The sequence below is a fragment of the Solenopsis invicta genome, chromosome 5 (genome assembly GCF_016802725.1).
Source record: "Solenopsis invicta isolate M01_SB chromosome 5, UNIL_Sinv_3.0, whole genome shotgun sequence".
NCBI lineage: Eukaryota > Metazoa > Arthropoda > Insecta > Hymenoptera > Formicidae > Solenopsis > Solenopsis invicta.
In genome coordinates, this window is record NC_052668.1 from 10,651,126 (window position 1) to 10,678,380 (window position 27,255).

General features: G+C 32.0%; 2 protein-coding genes across 4 annotated transcripts in view; both read right to left on the reverse strand.

Moving 5' to 3' along the window:
* Positions 1-27,255, reverse strand: part of LOC105207298 — a 232,416-nt gene that overhangs the window by 149,240 nt on the left and 55,921 nt on the right. The gene's annotated exons all lie outside the window — the stretch shown is intronic.
* Positions 20,459-27,255, reverse strand: part of LOC105196913 (ATP-binding cassette sub-family G member 1) — a 45,331-nt gene continuing 38,534 nt past the window's right edge. Inside the window, exons 7-12 of the mRNA XM_039449505.1 lie at positions 26,713-26,906; positions 22,703-22,871; positions 22,081-22,181; positions 21,359-21,514; positions 21,035-21,275; positions 20,459-20,847 (exon numbers count right to left, since the gene is read on the reverse strand). Coding sequence (XP_039305439.1) covers positions 20,678-20,847; positions 21,035-21,275; positions 21,359-21,514; positions 22,081-22,181; positions 22,703-22,871; positions 26,713-26,906 — 1,031 coding nt within the window. The 3' untranslated portion in view covers positions 20,459-20,677. The remainder of the gene's footprint in view (positions 20,848-21,034; positions 21,276-21,358; positions 21,515-22,080; positions 22,182-22,702; positions 22,872-26,712; positions 26,907-27,255) is intronic.

Sequence of the window (27,255 nt, forward strand, 5' to 3'; positions counted from 1 at the left end):
TCTGTTAATGTTTACATATACTTGTGTGTTCATTTTGTAACTAGGTGAAACTTTTGAAATAGGAGATAATGAAGTTATTCCATTATTCGACCCACCACATCTTGTCAAAGGCATTAGGAATAATTTATTGACAAAAGACTTGGCCATGGAAGTAATAAATGATATTGTGGGAAAAATAGCATCGTGGGAGATAATAAAAAGCGCATGGATTATGGATAAAACATTACACGTAACCCGTCCACATTTTAAAAAAGTTACACCCGAATATATTCTCGAACATAAAATAAAAAAGATGCGTGTAAAGCATGCAGTACAAGTTCTGAGCGATACGATGGCCAGTGTAATAGAAACGTTTACAAGAGCGAAAGGTAAGTGTTTATAATAAAAATAAACATTAAGATTATGAACAAGATAAAATTATTTTATTTACTCAAGGAAAGCATAAGTTAAAATGTATTATTTTGACTTCATATTAATCTAAGCATGGCCAAAAAATGATGTAAATTTGATCAATATGACAACAACTACAACTATGTTTATTATTTTTTCAAGGATAATGTAAAAAAATTTATACGTAAATATATGTGCCTGTATATGTTGCAGTAACTATAACTGTAGATAATGAAGAAATCAACATCAATGAAGAAGAAGGATTAGCAACGTTGGAAGTTGTCGATTTTTTTAATAACTTGTTCGATTCTGTGAACGGTGATGACAAAAGTGATAACAGCAATGAACTGCGATGCTCAGTAACCGAAAATAGTAAACATCATGCGTTCTGGGTGAGTGCGAAGAATAAATTATATAAAATGTCATATGTAGAGAAAGGATCGCGCGTAATTTTTAAATCAGTACCATCTTTAACAAACTGGTTATTTACGGTTAACGGTTTTGAAAAACTTTGGAAAGTACTTCATGATCAATATAATTTTCATAAATTTAACACGCGTTATTGCAATCAAGATCCTCTGGAAAATTTTTTTGGACAAATTAGAAGCCATGCTATACGTAATATTAATCCGACACCTAAACAATTTGAAGAATCGTTTCTCACTTTATTAATTTATAAAGAAAATCACGACACAATTATACGGGTGTCGATACTTTTCTTAAAGGATTTGAATTTGCCACGTTACCGATAGAGAGTCACTAGACGGTGACATAGGAGGCACTGGAGAGCGTACCTGGAGAGAAGGAGAAAAAGCACGTGTTTTTAGAAAGTGTGGAAATTTATCTAAATAAATTCTTATAGAAAATATACCGAAAGTAAAAGCTGTAAATGTTGTTTCTTTTGTTTTCACAGGTATGAATGAAGGAAATTAATGTAGGAAATAACTTTGTACAGGGTGTTGCGTTCACATACATGTCGGTCTAACTGGTTGCCTATTCGTACAGGCGCGCATGGTGGTACACAACTGCGTACGCTTCGACATGTCGGTAAGATATTGCCGACGTGACAAAGCGTACGCAGTTGTGTACCACCATGCGCGCCTGTATGAATAGGCAACCAGTTAGACCGACATGTATGTGAACGCAACACCCTGTACATAGTGTAAATAGAACTTTTGTTTTCACAGGGAAACGCAATTAAGTTTTTGCTCTAACCTCCCAATCTCCCAATTGGATAGTAAAGACATATTACAAAACAACATTTTTGCGGATATTTCGGCAAAATGGACAAACTAAGGTTTGACTTTATGATGAGAGGATCATCAGATGGGAAGACAACAATACTGTGCCTAAACTCAATTGGCACCAGATGGGCGCACGTTTGCAATACCAGATGAGTTACAAAATATAAATCTACACAAAGAATTAATAACATCACAAATATTTGGAAGAGTCAAGAACACTCTGAAAAAGAGAAATCAATTTAGAAAAGTCTGGATTACTTTAACAGCAAATTTATCAAAAGTATATTTGGATGAAGATGGCAATTTACTATTTGAAGACTATTATTTAGAAGAGATTACAAAAAAAGAAATAAAAAAAACGACACAAAGTATGTCAGATGAAACAATAAAAAAATTACTAGAGGAAGTTTTAGAAAATAAACAAAAAAAATCAGAAGTACAAAACTTGAGCAAAATAGCTAAAGATTTTATGATAGAGAAATTTGATGGAAAAAATTCAAATGCAAACCAGTGGATAAATGAATTTCAAAAAGAGTGTGAACGCTGTATGATAGAAGAGAATAGAAAAAAAATTGAAATCTTAAAGTTTTTCCTTGAAAAATCTAGTGCAGACTGGTACAGTTGTATGATTTTAAAGTTCACAGTAGAATCTGATTGGAGCGAATGGAAAAAGAATTTTTGTGAAACTTTTGGGAATAAAGGCTGGTCTCCAATTAGATACGCTTTTGCATTTAAATATCAAACAGGCCCTTTACTTGATTACGCTCTGAAGAAAGAAAAACTACTATTGCAAGTAAGGAAGTCGATAGATAAGGAAACAATGATAGATCTCATAGCAATTGGCTTGCCAAATTATATATCTGACAAAATTGACAGAGAAACTTTGCAAGAAACTCAAGATTTATACAACGAAATAAGCAGATTACAACACCTTGTTGAGAAAAAAGGAAAAGTTTACTCTGATAACAAGTCAAAAAAGTCTGAGGAAAAAAAACCATGCCAAATATGTGAGGATGCAAAGAAAGGTAAGCGTTTTCATCCTGAATCAAGTTGTTGGTTTAGAGAAAAAAGTGAAAAAAATAAAAAGACAGATCTACTGAAAACAGTGAATAACTCAGAATTGGAAATAGAATTAAACAAGGAAAACCCAAAAAACTAGAAATATCACCATTAATTAAGGTCAAGTTACTATTGAATGACATCTTAGAAGTTTCAGGAATTTATGATTCAGGCTCAAATGTATCAATAATTAATGCAAAATTATTGAAGATAAAACAGAAAGATATGAGTAATGTACAAATAGTAAACTTGAAAACTATTAATGGTGTAAACAAAACAAAAGGTACGGTTACTTTAAAAATAAAAATCTACAATATGGAGAGGATCATGAACGTCTTTGTTGTGGACAATGAAAATTTCAATTATGATTTTCTTATTGGTTTGGATTGCATAAAAAATTTCAAATTAATCCAAAATGAAAATCTGGAAATAATACAAAATAAAAATCAAGATGAGAATAAAAATGTCAATATTCCTGAATTCTCAGGTGACATGGAAAAAAAAATAAGTATTCAAAATACAATTGAAACAAATACCAAAATTTCTAATATACCAAATGACAAACAGAAAGAAGAAAATTTACTACATTCTGAGATATTAAAACAAGAAAAAGGTGAAGTAAACTTCAATGAACATATAAATGCGGATGAATTTCAAGCTTTAATAAACCATTTAGATTTATATCAGCAATCTGAAATTGATAAATTAATAAGCAAATATAAATCAGTATTTGCTAAAGATAAATACGATGTCGGTAGGGTAAGAGATTATGAGGCTCATATTGACTTAATAGTAGAGAAATACTGTTGTAAACGCCCTTACAGATGCACAATTGAAGACAGAAAAGAAATAGAAAATCAAGTAACAAAATTGTTAGAAGAGGGTCTGATTGAAGATTCATATAGCCCATTCACTGCCCCAGTTACTCTGGCATACAAAAAAGAAGATAACAGAAAATCAAGACTATGCATAGATTTTAGAGAACTTAATAAAATCGTTGTCCCTCAATCACAACCTTTTCCACGGGGTGAAGATTTGATGGTGAAAACAGTGAACTGCGAATATTTTACAACGCTGGACATTAACTCAGCATTTTGGTCAATTCCTCTGAAGATCCAAGATAGACACAAAACTGCATTCGTAACACAGGAGGGCCATTTTCAATGGACTTGCCTCCCATTCGGATTAAAGACAGCACCAGCAATTTTTCAGAGAATATTAAGCAACATAATAAGAAAATATAAACTTGCTAGTTTTGTAGTAAATTTTATAGATGATATCATAATATTTTCAAAAACTTTTGCAGAACATATGGTACATCTATCAAGACTATTGGAGGCAATCTTGAAGGAAGATTTTAGACTAAAATTTTCAAAATGCACATTTGCAAATAATCAGGCAAAATATTTAGGCCACATAATAGAGAATAATTCAGTCAAACCATTAAAAGATTACTTAATTGCAGTCAAAAACTTCCCAGTGCCAGCAACAAGGAAGAATGTACGTCAATTTTTAGGTAAAGTAAATTTTCATCACAAATTCATACCACATATTGCAGTTACACTAGAACCACTACATAACCTGTTTAGAAAAGAAATACAATTCAACTGGTCAAAGGAATGCCAAGAATCTTTTGACAAGATAAAGTCATGGCTGTGCTCTGAACCGGTCTTAAAAATATTTGATCCAGATGTTCCAATTGATATCTACACAGATGCATGCATCATAGGAGTGGGAGCGGTGTTGAAACAAAAAGATAAGAATGGAGTGAGTAAGCCAGTGGCTTACTTTTCAAAAAAAGTAACAGAAGCCCAAAAGAAAAAAAAGGCAATATACCTTGAATGTTTGGCAATCAAAGAAGCCGTAAAATACTGGCAACACTGGCTCATGGGAAAAGAGTTTACGGTATACTCGGATCATAAACCTCTGGAAAATATGAATTTGAAGGCTAGGACGGATGAAGAATTAGGTGACTTGACATATTACCTATCACAATATAATTTTAAAATAAAATATAACCCAGGAAAAACAAACCAGGAGGCAGACTGTTTAAGCAGAAATCCGGTCCTAGAACCTTACGAAAATACAGATGAATTTCTGAAAATAGTAAATTTAATCAAACTCGAAGACATACAAAATGATCAAAACACATATCTAGATCTACAAAAAAAAAAGAAAAACAAACTGACATGGAAAAACGGAGTTTACTACAGGAAGATTAAAAGAAAAGAAAAAATTATGTTATCAGAAAAGCTAAGTAAGAAACTAATAGAAGATATACATAAAACCTACTGCCATTTAGGAAGGACTCAAATGATAAACAAAATAACACTATTTTACTCAGCGGAAAACCTTGTTAACAACATCAAGAAGATTTGCGACACTTGTGAAATCTGTATAAAAAACAAGTCAAGAAGAAGACCTAAATATGGATTGATGTCACATCTAGGTCCGGCAAAATACCCTTTTGAAATTGTATCCATTGACACCGTTGGAGGTTTTGGAGGATCTCGTTCAACAAAAAAATATTTACACCTTTTAGTTGACCATTTCACGAGATATGCACATATTCTAACATCAAAAAATCAAAACTCAAATGACTTTATTAAGCTAATCGAGAATGTGACGCAAGGTTATAAAATCGATATGGTATTAACAGATCAATACTCTGGAATAAATTCAAAAGAATTTAAAGAATTTCTGAAAAAAGAAAATATCACGATGGTGTTCACGGCTGTTGATACACCATTTTCAAACGGTCTCAATGAAAGGTTAAATCAAACATTGGTTAATAAAATACGATGCAAAATTAATGAAAGTGATAAAAAGACTGCATGGACAACTATTGCACAAAAATGTGTAGAATCCTATAACAAAACAGAACACACAATCACAAAGTTCGCTCCAAAATATTTATTGGAGGGCGAAAATGTTAATATTCTACCACAGGAACTAAAATCTACGTGTACAAATGAAGATTTAAAAAGAGATAGAAAATTAGCTTTAAAAAATACCTTAAAGTCACACGACTATAACAAGAAAAGATTCGATGTGCATCGGAAAGATTTAAAATTGAATGTCGGAGACCTAGTATATGTGGAAAATGGAAATCGACTAAATAGAAAGAAGCTAGATGAATTAAGAATTGGACCATACAAAATAGTAAAGAAGATTTCCAATTCTATCTATGAAGCTGACACCGGACATAAGAAGAAGGAATCTAACCTTTTCCACATTACAAAACTAATCCCAGTGGTGAATGATTCCTGAACAATTACCCATGATGCGATGCATAATTGTTCTTCTCCCAAGGGGGGAGATATAAAGAAAATCACGACACAATTATACGGGTGTCGATACTTTTCTTAAAGGATTTGAATTTGCCACGTTACCGATAGAGAGTCACTAGACGGTGACATAGGAGGCACTGGAGAGCGTACCTGGAGAGAAGGAGAAAAAGCACGTGTTTTTAGAAAGTGTGGAAATTTATCTAAATAAATTCTTATAGAAAACATACCGAAAGTAAAAGCTGTAAATGTTGTTTCTTTTGTTTTCACAGGTATGAATGAAGGAAATTAATGTAGGAAATAACTTTGTACATAGTGTAAATAGAACTTTTGTTTTCACAGGGAAACGCAATTAAGTTTTTGCTCTAACCTCCCAATCTCCCAATTGGATAGTAAAGACATATTACAAAACAACATTTTTGCGGATATTTCGGCAAAATGGACAAACTAAGGTTTGACTTTATGATGAGAGGATCATCAGATGGGAAGACAACAATACTGTGCCTAAACTCAATTGGCACCAGATGGGCGCACGTTTGCAATACCAGATGAGTTACAAAATATAAATCTACACAAAGAATTAATAACATCACAAATATTTGGAAGAGTCAAGAACACTCTGAAAAAGAGAAATCAATTTAGAAAAGTCTGGATTACTTTAACAGCAAATTTATCAAAAGTATATTTGGATGAAGATGGCAATTTACTATTTGAAGACTATTATTTAGAAGAGATTACAAAAAAAGAAATAAAAAAAACGACACAAAGTATGTCAGATGAAACAATAAAAAAATTACTAGAGGAAGTTTTAGAAAATAAACAAAAAAAATCAGAAGTACAAAACTTGAGCAAAATAGCTAAAGATTTTATGATAGAGAAATTTGATGGAAAAAATTCAAATGCAAACCAGTGGATAAATGAATTTCAAAAAGAGTGTGAACGCTGTATGATAGAAGAGAATAGAAAAAAAATTGAAATCTTAAAGTTTTTCCTTGAAAAATCTAGTGCAGACTGGTACAGTTGTATGATTTTAAAGTTCACAGTAGAATCTGATTGGAGCGAATGGAAAAAGAATTTTTGTGAAACTTTTGGGAATAAAGGCTGGTCTCCAATTAGATACGCTTTTGCATTTAAATATCAAACAGGCCCTTTACTTGATTACGCTCTGAAGAAAGAAAAACTACTATTGCAAGTAAGGAAGTCGATAGATAAGGAAACAATGATAGATCTCATAGCAATTGGCTTGCCAAATTATATATCTGACAAAATTGACAGAGAAACTTTGCAAGAAACTCAAGATTTATACAACGAAATAAGCAGATTACAACACCTTGTTGAGAAAAAAGGAAAAGTTTACTCTGATAACAAGTCAAAAAAGTCTGAGGAAAAAAAACCATGCCAAATATGTGAGGATGCAAAGAAAGGTAAGCGTTTTCATCCTGAATCAAGTTGTTGGTTTAGAGAAAAAAGTGAAAAAAATAAAAAGACAGATCTACTGAAAACAGTGAATAACTCAGAATTGGAAATAGAATTAAACAAGGAAAACCCAAAAAACTAGAAATATCACCATTAATTAAGGTCAAGTTACTATTGAATGACATCTTAGAAGTTTCAGGAATTTATGATTCAGGCTCAAATGTATCAATAATTAATGCAAAATTATTGAAGATAAAACAGAAAGATATGAGTAATGTACAAATAGTAAACTTGAAAACTATTAATGGTGTAAACAAAACAAAAGGTACGGTTACTTTAAAAATAAAAATCTACAATATGGAGAGGATCATGAACGTCTTTGTTGTGGACAATGAAAATTTCAATTATGATTTTCTTATTGGTTTGGATTGCATAAAAAATTTCAAATTAATCCAAAATGAAAATCTGGAAATAATACAAAATAAAAATCAAGATGAGAATAAAAATGTCAATATTCCTGAATTCTCAGGTGACATGGAAAAAAAAATAAGTATTCAAAATACAATTGAAACAAATACCAAAATTTCTAATATACCAAATGACAAACAGAAAGAAGAAAATTTACTACATTCTGAGATATTAAAACAAGAAAAAGGTGAAGTAAACTTCAATGAACATATAAATGCGGATGAATTTCAAGCTTTAATAAACCATTTAGATTTATATCAGCAATCTGAAATTGATAAATTAATAAGCAAATATAAATCAGTATTTGCTAAAGATAAATACGATGTCGGTAGGGTAAGAGATTATGAGGCTCATATTGACTTAATAGTAGAGAAATACTGTTGTAAACGCCCTTACAGATGCACAATTGAAGACAGAAAAGAAATAGAAAATCAAGTAACAAAATTGTTAGAAGAGGGTCTGATTGAAGATTCATATAGCCCATTCACTGCCCCAGTTACTCTGGCATACAAAAAAGAAGATAACAGAAAATCAAGACTATGCATAGATTTTAGAGAACTTAATAAAATCGTTGTCCCTCAATCACAACCTTTTCCACGGGGTGAAGATTTGATGGTGAAAACAGTGAACTGCGAATATTTTACAACGCTGGACATTAACTCAGCATTTTGGTCAATTCCTCTGAAGATCCAAGATAGACACAAAACTGCATTCGTAACACAGGAGGGCCATTTTCAATGGACTTGCCTCCCATTCGGATTAAAGACAGCACCAGCAATTTTTCAGAGAATATTAAGCAACATAATAAGAAAATATAAACTTGCTAGTTTTGTAGTAAATTTTATAGATGATATCATAATATTTTCAAAAACTTTTGCAGAACATATGGTACATCTATCAAGACTATTGGAGGCAATCTTGAAGGAAGATTTTAGACTAAAATTTTCAAAATGCACATTTGCAAATAATCAGGCAAAATATTTAGGCCACATAATAGAGAATAATTCAGTCAAACCATTAAAAGATTACTTAATTGCAGTCAAAAACTTCCCAGTGCCAGCAACAAGGAAGAATGTACGTCAATTTTTAGGTAAAGTAAATTTTCATCACAAATTCATACCACATATTGCAGTTACACTAGAACCACTACATAACCTGTTTAGAAAAGAAATACAATTCAACTGGTCAAAGGAATGCCAAGAATCTTTTGACAAGATAAAGTCATGGCTGTGCTCTGAACCGGTCTTAAAAATATTTGATCCAGATGTTCCAATTGATATCTACACAGATGCATGCATCATAGGAGTGGGAGCGGTGTTGAAACAAAAAGATAAGAATGGAGTGAGTAAGCCAGTGGCTTACTTTTCAAAAAAAGTAACAGAAGCCCAAAAGAAAAAAAAGGCAATATACCTTGAATGTTTGGCAATCAAAGAAGCCGTAAAATACTGGCAACACTGGCTCATGGGAAAAGAGTTTACGGTATACTCGGATCATAAACCTCTGGAAAATATGAATTTGAAGGCTAGGACGGATGAAGAATTAGGTGACTTGACATATTACCTATCACAATATAATTTTAAAATAAAATATAACCCAGGAAAAACAAACCAGGAGGCAGACTGTTTAAGCAGAAATCCGGTCCTAGAACCTTACGAAAATACAGATGAATTTCTGAAAATAGTAAATTTAATCAAACTCGAAGACATACAAAATGATCAAAACACATATCTAGATCTACAAAAAAAAAAGAAAAACAAACTGACATGGAAAAACGGAGTTTACTACAGGAAGATTAAAAGAAAAGAAAAAATTATGTTATCAGAAAAGCTAAGTAAGAAACTAATAGAAGATATACATAAAACCTACTGCCATTTAGGAAGGACTCAAATGATAAACAAAATAACACTATTTTACTCAGCGGAAAACCTTGTTAACAACATCAAGAAGATTTGCGACACTTGTGAAATCTGTATAAAAAACAAGTCAAGAAGAAGACCTAAATATGGATTGATGTCACATCTAGGTCCGGCAAAATACCCTTTTGAAATTGTATCCATTGACACCGTTGGAGGTTTTGGAGGATCTCGTTCAACAAAAAAATATTTACACCTTTTAGTTGACCATTTCACGAGATATGCACATATTCTAACATCAAAAAATCAAAACTCAAATGACTTTATTAAGCTAATCGAGAATGTGACGCAAGGTTATAAAATCGATATGGTATTAACAGATCAATACTCTGGAATAAATTCAAAAGAATTTAAAGAATTTCTGAAAAAAGAAAATATCACGATGGTGTTCACGGCTGTTGATACACCATTTTCAAACGGTCTCAATGAAAGGTTAAATCAAACATTGGTTAATAAAATACGATGCAAAATTAATGAAAGTGATAAAAAGACTGCATGGACAACTATTGCACAAAAATGTGTAGAATCCTATAACAAAACAGAACACACAATCACAAAGTTCGCTCCAAAATATTTATTGGAGGGCGAAAATGTTAATATTCTACCACAGGAACTAAAATCTACGTGTACAAATGAAGATTTAAAAAGAGATAGAAAATTAGCTTTAAAAAATACCTTAAAGTCACACGACTATAACAAGAAAAGATTCGATGTGCATCGGAAAGATTTAAAATTGAATGTCGGAGACCTAGTATATGTGGAAAATGGAAATCGACTAAATAGAAAGAAGCTAGATGAATTAAGAATTGGACCATACAAAATAGTAAAGAAGATTTCCAATTCTATCTATGAAGCTGACACCGGACATAAGAAGAAGGAATCTAACCTTTTCCACATTACAAAACTAATCCCAGTGGTGAATGATTCCTGAACAATTACCCATGATGCGATGCATAATTGTTCTTCTCCCAAGGGGGGAGATATAAAGAAAATCACGACACAATTATACGGGTGTCGATACTTTTCTTAAAGGATTTGAATTTGCCACGTTACCGATAGAGAGTCACTAGACGGTGACATAGGAGGCACTGGAGAGCGTACCTGGAGAGAAGGAGAAAAAGCACGTGTTTTTAGAAAGTGTGGAAATTTATCTAAATAAATTCTTATAGAAAACATACCGAAAGTAAAAGCTGTAAATGTTGTTTCTTTTGTTTTCACAGGTATGAATGAAGGAAATTAATGTAGGAAATAACTTTGTACATAGTGTAAATAGAACTTTTGTTTTCACAGGGAAACGCAATTAAGTTTTTGCTCTAACCTCCCAATCTCCCAATTGGATAGTAAAGACATATTACAAATTAATAACATGAAATCAGTTTCCTTAACACGTGGTAATTGTGAAGTTTCTGATAGTGACATATTATCTACGTTCGAAAAATATTTAGAAAATAAACACGATATTGATAATATATTTAATGATAAAGAATAAGAATTAATTTCAGATATCAATGTACCTGATGATTTTATTATTACGTCATCATTAGATAATCAGAAAGAAATTATACGATTAATTTTGAAAGAAGTTAACTTTTGTACTGAATGTGAAAATTGCTTAAAATCCAGTAAATTTCCAGTTTGTATGAGACAATTAATATGTTTAGTTAATAAGTTATTAAGAACGAGAGGTCACCAGCGAAATATTTTGACAGTTATATTAAATTTTTTTGAAACGTGGACTTTAGATATAGATTGGCATGAGTGTATTCAACATCATAACAATATTACAAAAATTATAGTGCGTATAATTGCTTTAAAAACTATAGTATGGTGGTGTGATAAAAAAAATAGATTGTTAAATAATTTTAATATCGAAATTGTACAACGCGATGTCATTAATGATATATTAGAAAGTAGGAGAATGCGTACAAAATGTAAAAATAGTATAAATAAAAGAAAAGACACATTTAAAAAGTGTAAAAATATAACGAAAAAGCAGCGTATTAATTAATAATTATTTTTGTGAAGCATTATTTTAAGTGGTTATAACTAGTTTAGTTTAATAAATACTTCATAAAGTGTTTTATATTTTTATGTATACATGTATCTATATATTTTGTATTTTATTGTATGCGTTTTATATATATTATTCATAGTTTTAGTTTAATTTATAATTTTAGTTTTAGTTTTTATTTTTTTTGTATTTTAATTATAATGTACAAATGTAAGTGTGAATGTGTGTGTGTATAAGTGATGGGTGGAGCACATATGTGCATTGCATCACTTTTTTAACCACACCGGATATTTAATATTTCTTAATATCTTAATATCCGACAGTCCGCAGTCTGTCTAAAGTGGGACGGAAAAATATAATGCATTGCATTTATGAAAAAGATAATTTTAAAAAAGTTGATCTATTTTATATAAAAAGTGAGTTCCGTAAAGCGCATGATGCATTATTTCATCCTTGTTTAATATTCAGACCAACAAGGATGAAATAATACATCATGCACTTTGTGGAATTCGGTCAAAGTACGCGCGCGCGCGCTACAGTTCAAAGTACCGCCAATTCCCCCACCCTTTATTTTGGTTCATATTTCTGGGTGCATGTCACAGGCGGCGCTGAAAGTGTCCCCCTCTTTTCCAAGAGGGAGTTTGGACCCCCTGGTTTTTAGGCACAAAATTCGACATATTCAACGCTATGAAAAAATATGTTGTTGTATGAAACTTGCATTGTTGTGAGTTAAAAGACTTTGACAAATGTAAACACAAGTAAAAGGCGCCAATGACGCGGTTTGACAGTTACTACATTGACAACTAGAGCCATATATGAGCAAATTTTGGTTTCATATTTACACACCTGGTATGGCTGTGTAACATGCACTAAGAAAAAAGTCTAGTTATAATTATCCAGCCTGGATGAATATTACTAAATGGTAAGGTGACATAGTATTAATGAAACGTTTAGTGTATGTAACAAAAACAAAATGGTCACTGTTATTCAACATTTGGTTTAATTTACCCAAGATTGTCGAAATCGATAATAAAGCTCGATAAATTATTATCAAATCATATAATAAATATAAACAAATAAATTTACAAATATGACTAAATTGCTCAGTAATACTTACCACATCAATTTGTCATATCATATGTAAATACTAAATAATTTGGTTTTGCTGATTTATGATTTAATAAATATTAACATCTAGTATGATCATAATTACTACAAAATTTGATAATTGTTATCTAATTATATAATAATTATGCCATACCAATAATCTAACCTTCATCGAAATTGATATCGATTCTCCTGTGTGCTATTTACATCATATTCAATTGAATACTTACTCATTTCAATTATTATCTCTTTAATATATGATTTTTCTTGTTTGATCAGAAATTCTGATAACTTTATTTCTTGCTTTTCTCTGTTTGATGCATTAGGTTAATATATTGTACAAAAAACGATCGCTTAATGTATCGACTCGCCCCAACAAGGGCGAGAAATAAAGCCATCAGAATTTGCAATCAAACTAACAAGGAAAGGGATGGAAGTGTTTCCCTCCAATTTTGAAGAACCTTTAAATGTTATAATACAGATCAAAATAAGGGACATGTTCTTTATACGTGCCAATATTCACTTTTAGGGGATAAAACAACCCTTCAAAGAAAATCGGTTTTCTTCTTTCAAAGCGTATATTGTCAAGAAACTATAGGTGATAGAAAAAAATAGTCTAATTGAAAGTTGAATGGCTTGAGAAGTACTTTATAACAGTAATAAAAATTTTTTTTACATTTCCCATCACTACTTACCTTTTTTTTAAACAGTTTTATTCCTTTTTATAAATAAAATAAAGCTTATTTTATTACAAATTTAACGATGTATGATAAAGTTATATTCCGACATTTCCATTTTCCAAAAATAATTAAAAAAGTCTCTACATGTATGGTATGACCATCCGTCCATGCACTACGGAAGTGTCTCTCTCCGATTTTGACGAGCCTTTAATATGTTCCCAAATAGCACAAAATATTTATAAAACATTTACTAAATATTTATAATATTTATTTTAATATTTTATAAACATTTATCATAAACATTTAATAAATATTTTTATGGCCGTAGATTGGACTGATCATAAATATTTATTATAAACGTTTCAAAAATATTTATGATAAATATTATGGTAAATGTTTTGAGCAACAACTTTGCAATATACTTCTCTGGACCCGATGACGCAAGTCGCAACGGGGTGGCCTTTATGGTGCACGGCACACTGGCTAGGGCGGTCCTCGGCTATGAAACTGTCAGTGACCGTATAATATCAATACACTTCAAGGCGAAACCGTGCACACTAAATATTATCCAAGTCTATGCACCCACCTCTGAGGCAGATGAGGAAGACATGGATAACTTCTACAGCTCTCTACAGAGGATCATTGAGAAAATACCCAATAGAGAAGTCACCATAATCATGGGAGACTGGAACGCTAAGGTGGGACGCACTGACGGCGATAATCACATCCGCGATGTGCTGGGGAGATACGGCATAGGAATACGGAACGACAGAGGTTCCAGGCTCATCCAGTTCTGTATTGATAGCAACCTCGCGATTGGAAATACAATGTTCAAACAGCACATAAGGAAACAATACACGTGGACGTCGCCGGATAATCGCACCAAGAACCAAATTGATTACATTTTGATCAAAAATCGCTGGAAATCGGCCGTTCTCTCAGCGAAGACACTACCTGGAGCGGACTGCGGTACGGATCATAGGCTGCTGAGTTTAGGACAAGGATGAGGAGCTGCAGAAAAACAACAACCAAAAGCAAGTTACCACCAATTACCGACAAACAAGCCTTCCAAAATGGGCTAGAAAAGGAAATAGAGCGAGACGACATAAAAGAGTCGGACAACCCTGATGACCTGTGGGAACGGCTCAAAACAGCAATCAAAACAACAGTAACTGGCACGCAAAAACCAAAAGAGAGCCCAAGGAAACGCGAGTGGATATCTGACAGCACCTACAGGCTGATAGAAAAAAGAAGGAAATTGCTAGCCGCCGGCCTAAATAGTACCGAAGCAGTGGATAAATATAAAAAGATATCATCTGACATTCAAAAAAACTGTAGGAAGGACAAAAACAACCTATTGAATGGGATTTGCGCAGACATCCAACTCCATGCAGACCGTCTTCAACCTGGGGATGTATTCCACAAAATCAAACTAATCACACGAAAATTCAAACCACGCACGTGGACTATCTATGATGAAAACGGTACATCAATCACGGATATCGGAGACATAATGGAGGTATGGAGAAGGTACTGTGAGAGGCTGTATAGAGAGGAAGAGGACGCAGTGACTGATCGCCTAGAGAAATATGAACAGGAACCACATATTCTGCTGGAAGAGACGGAAAGAGCCATACGAAAGCTTGCTAACAATAAGGCCACGGGAGTAGATCAGATAACAGCGGAGATCTTCAAAGCAATGGGACCAGTGGGAACGAGAGCTATACACTGCATTCTTCAAAAAGTATGGACTACCGCGACCTGGCCCAAAGACTGGACCACCTCTATAGTGATCCCTATACACAAAAAGGGTCCAGCCAACAAATGTGAGAACTACCGATTAATAGCACTGATATCACATGCAAGCAAAATTCTTTTGCAGATCATACACAGCCGATTACAGCCATACACTAACCGACAGATAGCCCCGGAACAATCTGGTTTTGTCAGTGGCCGAGATACACGAGAACAGATACTGAATCTACGACAGCTGATAGAAAAGGCAAGAGAGTACTACATCCCTATGTTCGTCTGTTTTGTAGATTACGAGAAGGCTTTTGATAATGTCAGATGGTGCCTACTGTGGCCCATCCTCAAAGAAATGGGCGTCCCGACACATCTCATACACTTAATCAAAAATCTATACAAAGACAGCACAGCTGTCGTAAGAATTGAGAACATCACCGCGGGAGAGAGTGCAATTAGGAAGGGAGTGAGACAGGGCTGCATATTATCGCCACTACTGTACAATATCTACAGCGAACATGTGATGAGGCGGGTGCTGGAGGATTGGGACGGCGGTGTGACCATAGGCGGCGATAAGTTTTCGAACCTTAGATATGCAGATGATACGCTGCTGATTGCCAAAAGCGAAGGAGAACTGATAACACTCATGAAAAAACTGGAAAACATCAGCCAGATATATGGGGTTCGCATAAACAGTTCGAAAACAAAGATCATGATAATTGACCGCGAACACAACAACTCTCCAGAAACGGTGCGTATCGGCAATTTTGAGGTGGTCGATAAATTTGTGTATTTGGGAGCATTAATAAACAACCAGGGTGACTGCGAAGCGGAGATCCGTAGGCGCATCCAAATGGGTAGAACAGCAATGGCCCAACTGACTAAAGTATGGAAAAATCCTAGCATCACAAGACACACCAAAGTCAATCTAGTCAGGACCCTAGTATTCTCGGTATTTCTGTATGCTTCCGAAACATGGACACTGCGAGCGGCTGATAGAGGACGCGTGGAGGCCTTCGAGATGTGGTGCTGGCGGAGGATGCTGCGAATTCCTTGGACAGCGAGAAGAACAAATGCGTCCATTTTGGCAGAGATAAATCCACCACAAAGACTGTCGAGTGTGGTGTACAGCCGAATCCTCAAGTTTTTTGGGCATGTAAATCGCAGTAACAACATCGAACGTCTGATAGTTCAGGGAAAGCTAGAAGGAAAGAGGCGAAGGGGCCGCTCAACAACACGCTGGACTGATACAGTTACGCAACTGCTTGATACCACCATGGAAAAAGCGGTGAGAGCCACCACTAGCAGAGACGGGTGGCGCACCACCATCAAGAGAGTCATTAGAACCATGGAAGCACAAGCATAGTCACCACGCATCTGCCAAGATGTAAAGGACTTAGATGATGATGAAATGTTTTGAACACGTTTATTAATTATTATGATAAATATTATGATAAATATTTTGAAAATGTTTATTAATTATTATGATAAATATTATGGTAAATATTTTGAAAATGTTTATTAATTATTATGATAAAGATTTGTAAAATTTTATAATACTTTTTCTTATTAAATTTATATAAAATTTTTTAGTATTAAAAATCGCATCAGCAAACAATATTTTTTAAATATTTATTGTTGTGTATTTTAAATATTTAAAAAAATATTATCTGCTAATTAGGAATAGTAGAACTAAAAATTATGAATTAATTTTAATTTTATTTATTATTTAATAATTACAATATTAATATACATAGACAATTCTTATCATTCTCGGTTAGACGTTAGCGAGGAAAGGTATTCAAAGGTTCCTTCCACATGTTCTGGGACTTAATTCGTGCGTAGATATCAATAAAAACGCCGCCGGCAAAGTTCAGGTGCCACAACTCTCTTAAATTTATTTTTTTGAGGAATATATATACCGGCATACACCGCCTATTTAATGTACTAAACCTCCTCAAGGATTACTAATGGATTATACTCAATTTACTTAAGGGTCTCAAGGACTTTCAGATCTATTCTATAAATATAGACACACCTCGGCATGGCTCGCTCAACGTGGCTCAACAGGAACAGGAAGTAGCTGCTCAGTCGCCGGTCGCCGGTCGGCCACAGATGGGCGTTCACGTGACGCTGTTGGTATGTTCTTTTCAGTTTCACTTCAAATGCGGTTGAAAAGAACAGACCAGGAACTTACAATAATGGCCTAGCTTACATCGAGCACTTGATACGCGTACTATAACTCGTAACTTTCTATTAAATTCTTTCTATTAAATCTTACTTTCGACGATGCGTGTATACATGATACATATATTTAATAATCTTGATTCATATTGTACCAGTTTAGTATACTATTTTTTAAATTTATTGCCGAAATTAAGATAATTTAATAGAAAATTACTATAATAGTACGCGTATCAAGTCCTTGGTGTAAACTAGGACAGTAAAGAGGAACCGATAGTACATACATCGAAACAGTATAAAAAAGAATAAGAAAAGCTACGCAACAATACCACTAATTATTTTATTTGTATTTATCATAAATATTTACATAAATATTTTGGAAAATATTTAATAAATATTTTAACAATATTTTAAATAAAGATTTTTATAATCTTTTCCGTCATATATATAAAATATTTATAAAATATTTCTATAATATTTATAAAAAATATTTATGATAAACGTTTATTAATATTTATCATATATATTGTGTGCTATCTGGATTATAGTACAGATAAAAATAAAAAACACGTATTTTTTTATACATACCTTTTTTAGGTATAGACTCCAAATAAATTAAAATGTCATTCCTAATTTTTAAAAAGAAATTGTCTGGTTTTGTTTGTATAATCTGATTTTTCCAGTTATTCTGTGTATATTATAAAATTTATAAAATTATTGAAATAAAACTATTAAAAACTCAATAGTTTACAAGATATTTATTACTTCATGCTGACAGATTTTGCCATAAAATACAAAATGCCTCATAAATTATTAATTTTTATGCAGAATAATAATACTTATCTTAATACTTTTACCTTAATTCTTATCTTAACATGGAATAACTGGAGAAATCAGACTACCCATTGAATATTTTGTTGACATCTTATTCATAACTTGTTAAAAGATGTTGCAAGCAAGGTGCCGACAAGATAAGTCCTTATTTTATAGAATATTGTATGCAAGAAATACGCAGAGTACAGTAATTTAATACTAATTTGCGGCAATAATTGTGCGACTGTGACAATATTTTTAACATTGTTTATAATAAAAATGCGGCACCTTTATTCAAGTATCAGAAGTAAAAATTGTTATTTTAGCAACATACAAGTTCTGCTTTTTCAACAAATTCTGCTTTTATTAATTAAGGTAACAGTTGTAGCAAATGCATTGCATTGCATTACTTTTTGCTTTTGCATGAAATGTTATTTGGGTATTTAAACAAAATCAGACAACTTTATAAAAAAAAAATAAAAAAAAAACAGAAATGATCTTCATATCTTTTTAATGCTTTTACTTAAAAAAAGAACAATGTAACTAAAATATCCCCTTTGAAATCATTTTATTTCTTTTTTATATTTTTAATAATTTTGGAGAAAATTGACTAGATTGATTAAAATATTTTGTATATACATACATACATATATACAGGATGTTTGACATTAGATGTAACATCATTTATAAGCAGGTAGAATCTATTAAACTCAATATGATCTTGCCACGTTCTAACGTCTTAGCATGGACACCGCGTCCACTTTACGATAAACGATTTATCGACAGCAAAGTGGTTGTTAGCATACACACCGACAAAAGACTATTATCTCTCGTCGGTGGCACGGACAACAACCTACATTCGTTTTAGGTGACACTGTTTTTAACGGCGAGCCGCAAAGTGGATGTGACTTTTAGTTCAAATTCCGGCCGAAATAAATGTGGGTCGTTAGTGTACCGGGAGTTTCAAAGCGTAGTCACTTGTATTATTGTTGCGACACTTTTTCTTCGATAGTTTTTAGAATGTAACCTTGCTCATAGAGCAGCAAACATAGTTGGTTGGATCCACAAGTAAGAACAAATCACGTTCTCAGCTCTCGTTATAATGGCGCGTTCAGAAACGCATTTAAAGAAAAGTGTCGCAACTATAATGCAGGTGACTGTACACCCATGGAATTTGATTCTGTCCATGGAAAAATTTTCCAAACTGAGAAGTCACCACTTTCTACATACTCGCAGTTCATGATTAATGAAACGACTAGAGCTTATTGGTCGTTACGTTAATCATGAACTGTAAGTATGTAGAAAGATAGCGACTTTTCAGTTTAGAAAATTTCCCCATGGACAGAATCAAACACGCTGGATGTACATAAATAAAGAAAAAACCGGCATGGCTGCTCTCAGATTTCTCCTTGGGTAAAACCAGAGAGAAACCTGAGAGCGGCTTCGAATTTAGATGCAACTTTATTTTGCCTCTATGTTTTCCGAAAAATTGGACATTGAACTGTGTTATAGCCAATGTCCATTTTTTGTGTCGGTAATGTCCACGTTTCTATGGTTCTCAGCGATGTTATGAGTTAATTAGATAAAGACGGACAATAGCAGTCTTTATTTAATTAACGTATAGTACCGCTAAAAACCACAAAAACGTGGACATTACCGATGCCAAAAATAGACATTGGCTTCATAGTCCAATATTCATTTTTTTCTGGAAACATAAAAGCGCTTCAAAATAAAGTCGCACCTACACTCGAAGCGTGACCGGTCTCAAATTTTTCTAATGTAAAACCATTAAGATAATTATTTATAATTTACCTTGTAATTGTATAATGACGGCATATAATAAATAGTATTGTTTTCTTTCATGATTTTTCATAATTGTTTACAGAAAAAAAAATTATTTTTCATTTGTTAGTTCCGATAGAATTAATATTGTAACGCAAACTGTGTGTCTTATGCAACATCAAATTTAATATTTTAATACAGTAACATAAATTTTATTTATAGAAATGCCTTATTTTATTTTAAAGTTACCTTGAGCTGAATAGTTGTGTAATAATTTTAGATGATTGATGATATTAATAAGATCACATAATTCATTAATTTTTTATTTAACAAAAAACTATATAATAAAAATTGTCTGTTTAATTTTTACAAATTATTTTATTTTCTTTTCTTCTTTTAGTATAATTAATATCACGTTTGATATATCATTGTATCGACAAATTTGTATCCTCGACGCAAATACATTCCAGGTCCACATTTCCAGAACGTATTTTATTTGTTTAGAGAACATTGAGCCTATAAAAGTTAACATGTCATACGTCCTGATACGTGCGAAAATAAAACATATAGCTAACAATTACATATTTAAATGGCTTTTGATCATTTTTCTAATTGTGTGAATCATCTGAAAAGCTTTGTTTGGTTGAACCCTTTGTCTCAACAGATAATATGAGAGTCCTTTAAAAATAAATAAGATAACGAAAAGAGCGAATATATCCAACCAAAAATTTGGAGGTGTCTCTGCACCTGAAATACAGACAAATTTGCTTAAATATTTCGGATACTGATTAACATCGAAATACTCAAAACTTTTACGAAAAATCGTTAGTGTAGAATACATGTGCAATGTGTGTAACAGCTGCTACACATTGTGTAACTGTGTAATAGTTACCGATTATGCGACCTTTGAAAAATCAGGTCAATAGATTCTTACCTATTGTTCGCATGATTTCCTTAGGCGAACTGAAATGGCAGTATATTTCCTCCTTTGGGCAAGGTAATCTCGGTCTACCATAACCATACATGGCCGTTATAAGAGCCTCCAGTGCGTACCGGATGTAACTCATGTACATGGGAATTGTCCGGTAAAGCGGTAGAGGTCTTGTATCGCCGAAATCTTGTACCGCGGTTAGCATCATGGGACAAGATAATGCTGGTCCAGCGAATACACTATTCTAAAAATGAATAATAAAGAAAATTATTTGTCGATCTTAGGAAAGATTTTCTTTGTTTGCGATGTTTAAAATCTTGAACATACCACAGCATTAAATACGCTAGCAACGTTGTGTCCTATACTCTCAGCGATGAAGGCACACACAAAACAAGTTCCAAAGAACTTGGCGCTTCTATGTAACTCTAGGGGTTGACCCGTGATTAAATAGACTAGTGACAGATATAAAATTGCGAAAAATATCTGAAAAAAGATTAACAATAATTTATAAAATGTTTGGCTAGAAATGAATATTGGTATCAAATTGGTATCGAAAATTTAATGTAAATTAACGAGACATAATCTTTATGATAAGAATCCTACTTTCATAAAACCAATTCCCTTAAAAATTGTAATTATTACAAAATCAAAGAGAGATCCAGGACCACTTTTCTCTCAGAAACAAATAACAAATTCATTTTAAACTGCACTAGTGCACACTGATGCATATTAAAGTGATATAAACTAATCTAATCTAAATGAAAAATAAAACGCAAATTTCTCAAATGATAAAACATATATTTTATCAAACAATACAATAAAGTATATTAAGGATTTTTTTCGCGGTTTATCTCTTTCATATATTTATATTAAACACACATCTTTATGTCGATTTGTGTACGCCATTTAATATGTATACTAATAAGTCCAACTGAATTTGCTATAAAGCTCCATTTGGACTATAGCGCTATCAAAGAAAAAGAATCCTTTTGATATATTGCTTATGCTAAAAATATATAAAATACGAGTACAATTTACAGAAAACCTACCTGCAAAGGTATATTAACAATTGTAAAGGCCCAAAAATACGCACTAAGATCGTACCATCTATTAAAATGCTCACGCTTCATTAGTTGAATTTCCGAAGGAACTGCAATAAGAAAAAACGAAATATTATTTTGAGCAAATATCTTTAAAAATAATGGCCTTTTTATCATCATTGTCGTATTTCTACAAAAAATCTTTGAGAAAAGATAATTTAATTTTTTTTAATATATTTACGATTATTATATTAACGATCAGTATCATAAGATCGTGTTACGCTTTGTTTGTACACTGAAAAAAGTCATTGACTAAATTTTTCAACTTGATTAAATTTCTTCAGTTCAAATGTTTCTATATTTAAGTTAAATTAAGTAGTTAAATACATAAATGTTGAAATATTCAAGTACTTCGTATATTTAAGTTAAATACATAAATACATGGACTGAAAAAATTTAACCATTAAAAAATTTAATCAAGTTAACAACTTTTTTTTTCTTAGTGTGTGATAAACGCATTTTCTTATAAAGTCTGTAAAATAGTTAAAATTTCAGTAAGAAAGTCTTGATTTTTTTTATTTCTTATGCACCGTTCTTAATGTTCTACGCGTAAAAAGTAATTTTTCCTTACAATACAGCAGTACTGGTAACATGGGTATGTACAGAAAAACTATGATACATGCGAAGCAAAAGCCGAAATTGAAGAGGGCCTTAGACGCATCATTGCCCATGTTAAAAAATAACGCCCCTATTACAAATCCAAGAAACAGGTGTAGCATTATCTTCAGGTACATGTAATTCTGTGAACATACAGAGAAATCTGCTTAACTTTATGTATTTTGAAGGAAATCTTCCATCCAAATATCTGATAACTTTGCTAGCTCTCGTAGAATGTCTATGTAATTTCTTTTCAAGTTCATTGCACGCGTTTTTTGTAATTGAAAGTCGCTTATGATAAAAATTATTTAATATTTAACTACTAATCTCAGTAAACAAAACAATAGCAATATGTTGCTAGTTTACTAGCAAATTTGAGCAAAACATTACAAAATGACATTTACATTATCAACTGCATTATGCTTGTATTCTGCCAATACTAACCCTAGGTTGGCATTGCTACTTTTGATTACTTCACCGCTACATCGGAATTTGTGATATATTGTAACTTTGTCACTCTATCTCTAAATTAAAATCATAGAGGAAAAGGCGGTATTATGGGCACTACTTACATTTTATTTAATAATTTTGTCAATAATTAATATTTGATATTAAAACTTAATGATTATATTCAAAATGTTGTTTAATAGATTCTAAACTCAAAGTTATGAGATATTTATTACTTACACTTGGTTGACTTGGAACACGATTTATAAAAGTATAACGACACTGCATGGATCGAAGAAGAATAGGGGTGACAATATGAACTATCGCAAAAATTTAAAAATTAGTCATAAGAAAGCCTTTTTCGATTGCAGTTAGATTTTAGTGCCTATATATATTGTGTAATTTTATTCTTCGAATTCAACCAAAATGCCGAATTTGTTTTGGTCGTAACACAGCATGTCGAATAAGAATTAGTAATATCACGATTTTTATTAAATTAATTAATTTAATATAATAATTGATGCTGATTTGCATCTATATACCCATTCCCCCCTGAAAAAACTTATTGCGAAAAATAACACTCCACCCAGGGTCCATCCTGGAATCTCCGGTTTCGGCGTCTTACCACCTTGATTACTGGGGCAATGATATTTCTCGCAATATTTGTATATGAGTGACAACGCATTTGAGAGTTTTTTTAGGTGGGAATGAGTATATAGATGCAAATCAGCATCAATTATTATATTAAATTAATTAATTTAATAAAAATCGTGATATTACTAATTTTTATTCGACATACTGTGTTACGACCGGAAAAAATTCGGCGCACTTTCTGGTTGAATTCAAAGAAGTATATAAAATCACATAAATAAATATAGGCAGTAAGATCTAGCTGCGACCAAAGAAGGCTTTCTTATTATCATTGTGTTGTTACATTATTGGTCCAAAAACATATCTCTACTTTAAAAATTAGTTTTGTTTAAAAAGATACAATATATTTTGTGACAAAAATTAAAATTATATATTTTTAATTTTCCATGGCTTAGAATTTCTTTGTTTTAACATTAAACAGCAAGAACAAAATGATATCTTTATCCTTGCTTGATGACATGTTTCCGAACGCAGCCTGTAGAATGACAAACAATTTACTGAAAAATTATTTTGATATAAAAATGTCGATAGTGCCCATATTACCAGCACATTTCCATACTCACGTTAACAAAATGCTATTGAATAACTCGAAATGTATACAGTTAACAAAATGCTATTGAATAACTCGAAATGTATACAGTCAAATAAAAAGTTAAATAAAGCTACTCGAATGTACAATAATTCGAAAGATCATAGTAGATGGCTGACTTACCGACGTCATAGTCTAGCCATCTACTATGATCCTTCGAATTATTGCACCGCACTGTACATACATTCGTGTTATAATCATAGAGATATTACAAATAAAGGAGCCATAGACAGATCTGTAAGTGGAAATGTCCCCCCGTTAGAAAGAGAAAGAAGATAGAACCTATATTCTTGTCTTTGTTGTACTATCACCATTAAAAAATTGCTAAAGTAATCGAAAAACTTCTTCGTCGTCACTGCAGATTATTTTTTAAGGGAGACCATGTTATCGCTCTTTGTCCAACGCATAGATCTGTCTTTGTTTTTCGATTATTTTGCCATCTGCGGAAAGATCTATCAACTGCAGTCACTGCTTTGCTTGTCATTGTTTACGTGCGCTAAGCGAAATTTGTACACGTACAGCTGTTTATCTATTAAACTTTTTTGTTAGGTTTTCAACTGGAATGACACATAGTCAATGTTGTTTGTTAGAGTTTTCTAAAGTTCAGGCTGATCTCATTTCATACATACGAGCTACAGAACGTCAGTAAATGACAAAAGTTAACCTCGGTTGACAAATCCACGAGCCAAAAATAAATAAATTTTTAAGTTTTTGTTCGGTTTTCTCGTAAAATTTACCAGACCGGACTTCGTTTTGGTGCGTATTTTTATTCTGCAAAAGCATTTTATAATCTGTAAAGCCAATTTGAAAATTAATGAACACTGTAATGTGTCGATAATTTCCGACAGTATACCATTCTCTTAAGAAAGAGATAGATTAAAGCACCCGTTTTCTGTCTCTTTCTACCAACGGGTCACTTTTGAAACTGGCTTTTCTACTTTATGTGTAATATCTCTATGGTTATAATACGCTCAAGTTTAAAAACAATAAAGAAATATGTGTAATTAAATGTTAAAATGTACCTTAAAAAAATTTTGAAAAATTTTAAATTAAAAATGCCGTATAATAATTGTTAGCTATTATGTATTGGTATTCCAGCGAGAAATAATTTGACGTCGAAATAATAATTTTGATGTCGATTTGACGTCGATTCTATTATTATTTCTTGCTGGAACATTAATGCCATTATACAGGGTGTTTCAGAAATAGTTGGCCAAACTTTAAAAGCATATCCCACTCATTGTAAGGATAAAAATCATATAAACATGGGTTTGGAAATGCTTCCTTTTCAAGTTATAAACGTTTTTTTATTGACTTTACAGAAATTGCTGAAAATGATTTTCTTCCGAAAATTTCTTTTTGTACCAATTTTTCTTTTAGCTACACTTAATAGTAACAACCACTGTTATGTATAATGACAACTAAACAAATAACTCCATAAATAATTATTAGCATTTTGTTACATAATAAAGAAAATAATATGGATGCTCTTAATACCTACATGACCCATAATACCATTTTCTTCTCTATTTTTTTGTTAAAAATATGTGAAATCTCGATTATTGTATATACAATTACTTATTATTGTACACATAAAATATCCTTTTATTACTGCATATTATACATATAATTATGAAGCACAGATCTTGAAGAGAGTTTCAGTATTTGCGCGCATTTTAGTATAAAGCAAAAGACAAAAGAATATTACAATGCACACAATAATGCGTATACATTACACAAAAAACATTTTTTTTAATTCTACAATTTTATGCACCTACTTTTATAATATCTAGAACTCAGTAAATGTATAGTTAATAAGAAATAAAGAGACATCCAGAACACCGTAACCTTACGATTTAGATACTCGAAGATATTCCTTTTGACTTTCGTATACTCTCACGTTGAAAATCAAAATGACACAAGAAAAACTCCTGCAGGCTTATCCTATTTACGGATAGTTAATATTTTTTTTAACCTCAGGTCTTTAATCCAGGTCTTGAAATTATATTATAAAAAAGTTGCAACAATGTGAAAAATTGCACTGGATACGTTATATCCCAATACCGCAAGTTAAAGCTAATCTAACACAAAACTTAATAGAAACTGAATAGAATTTACCATTGAAATTATGAAAAGGCAGATTTTGTTCGGTCTCGACTGGATGTAACTGATTATTTTTACTTATATTTCTGCTGACATTTTATTGATAAAATTAAATGAAAAAAAATTTACGTTCTGTAAAATATTTTTTTGATATAGATTTGATTATCTAAGAATACAAAATACGTTAAACTTACTCTATTCCGATAAATTTGCACCATCATTCTCTTCACTAGCGTACTAAATTGATCGAACCATGAAATTTTTAAGTTCTTTTTATCGAAATCAAAGTTGTTTGATCGACAAATTGGAAGCGGTAGCTTCGCGTTTACGCATGCGACCATCCGTTCGACCACATGGAAACCATAATCACCCGTTGAGACTTCTATTACTAAAATAAATATTTTATGTTAATGTAATTTTGTTAATGTAATCGTTTTTTATCGAAATCGAATTAGGTGTAATTTTTTAATTAACTAATGAATTTTTTTTTCTTATAAGTTGAATTATAAATTATCAATTCTTAATTCTTATAATCTCCTTGACATTATTTATGAAAAGATCGAGATCAATGCTTTATAGCATTTCTTTCAGACTACATTACTCAATAATGCAAATAAATTATGCATACATATCGAATGAAAATTCTTAAGTAATAATTTAAAGTAGCCGATGGCTACATTTCATCCTTCAGATATCCACCGGATTGCAAAGTAAAAAGTACAATATTGTATAAACGG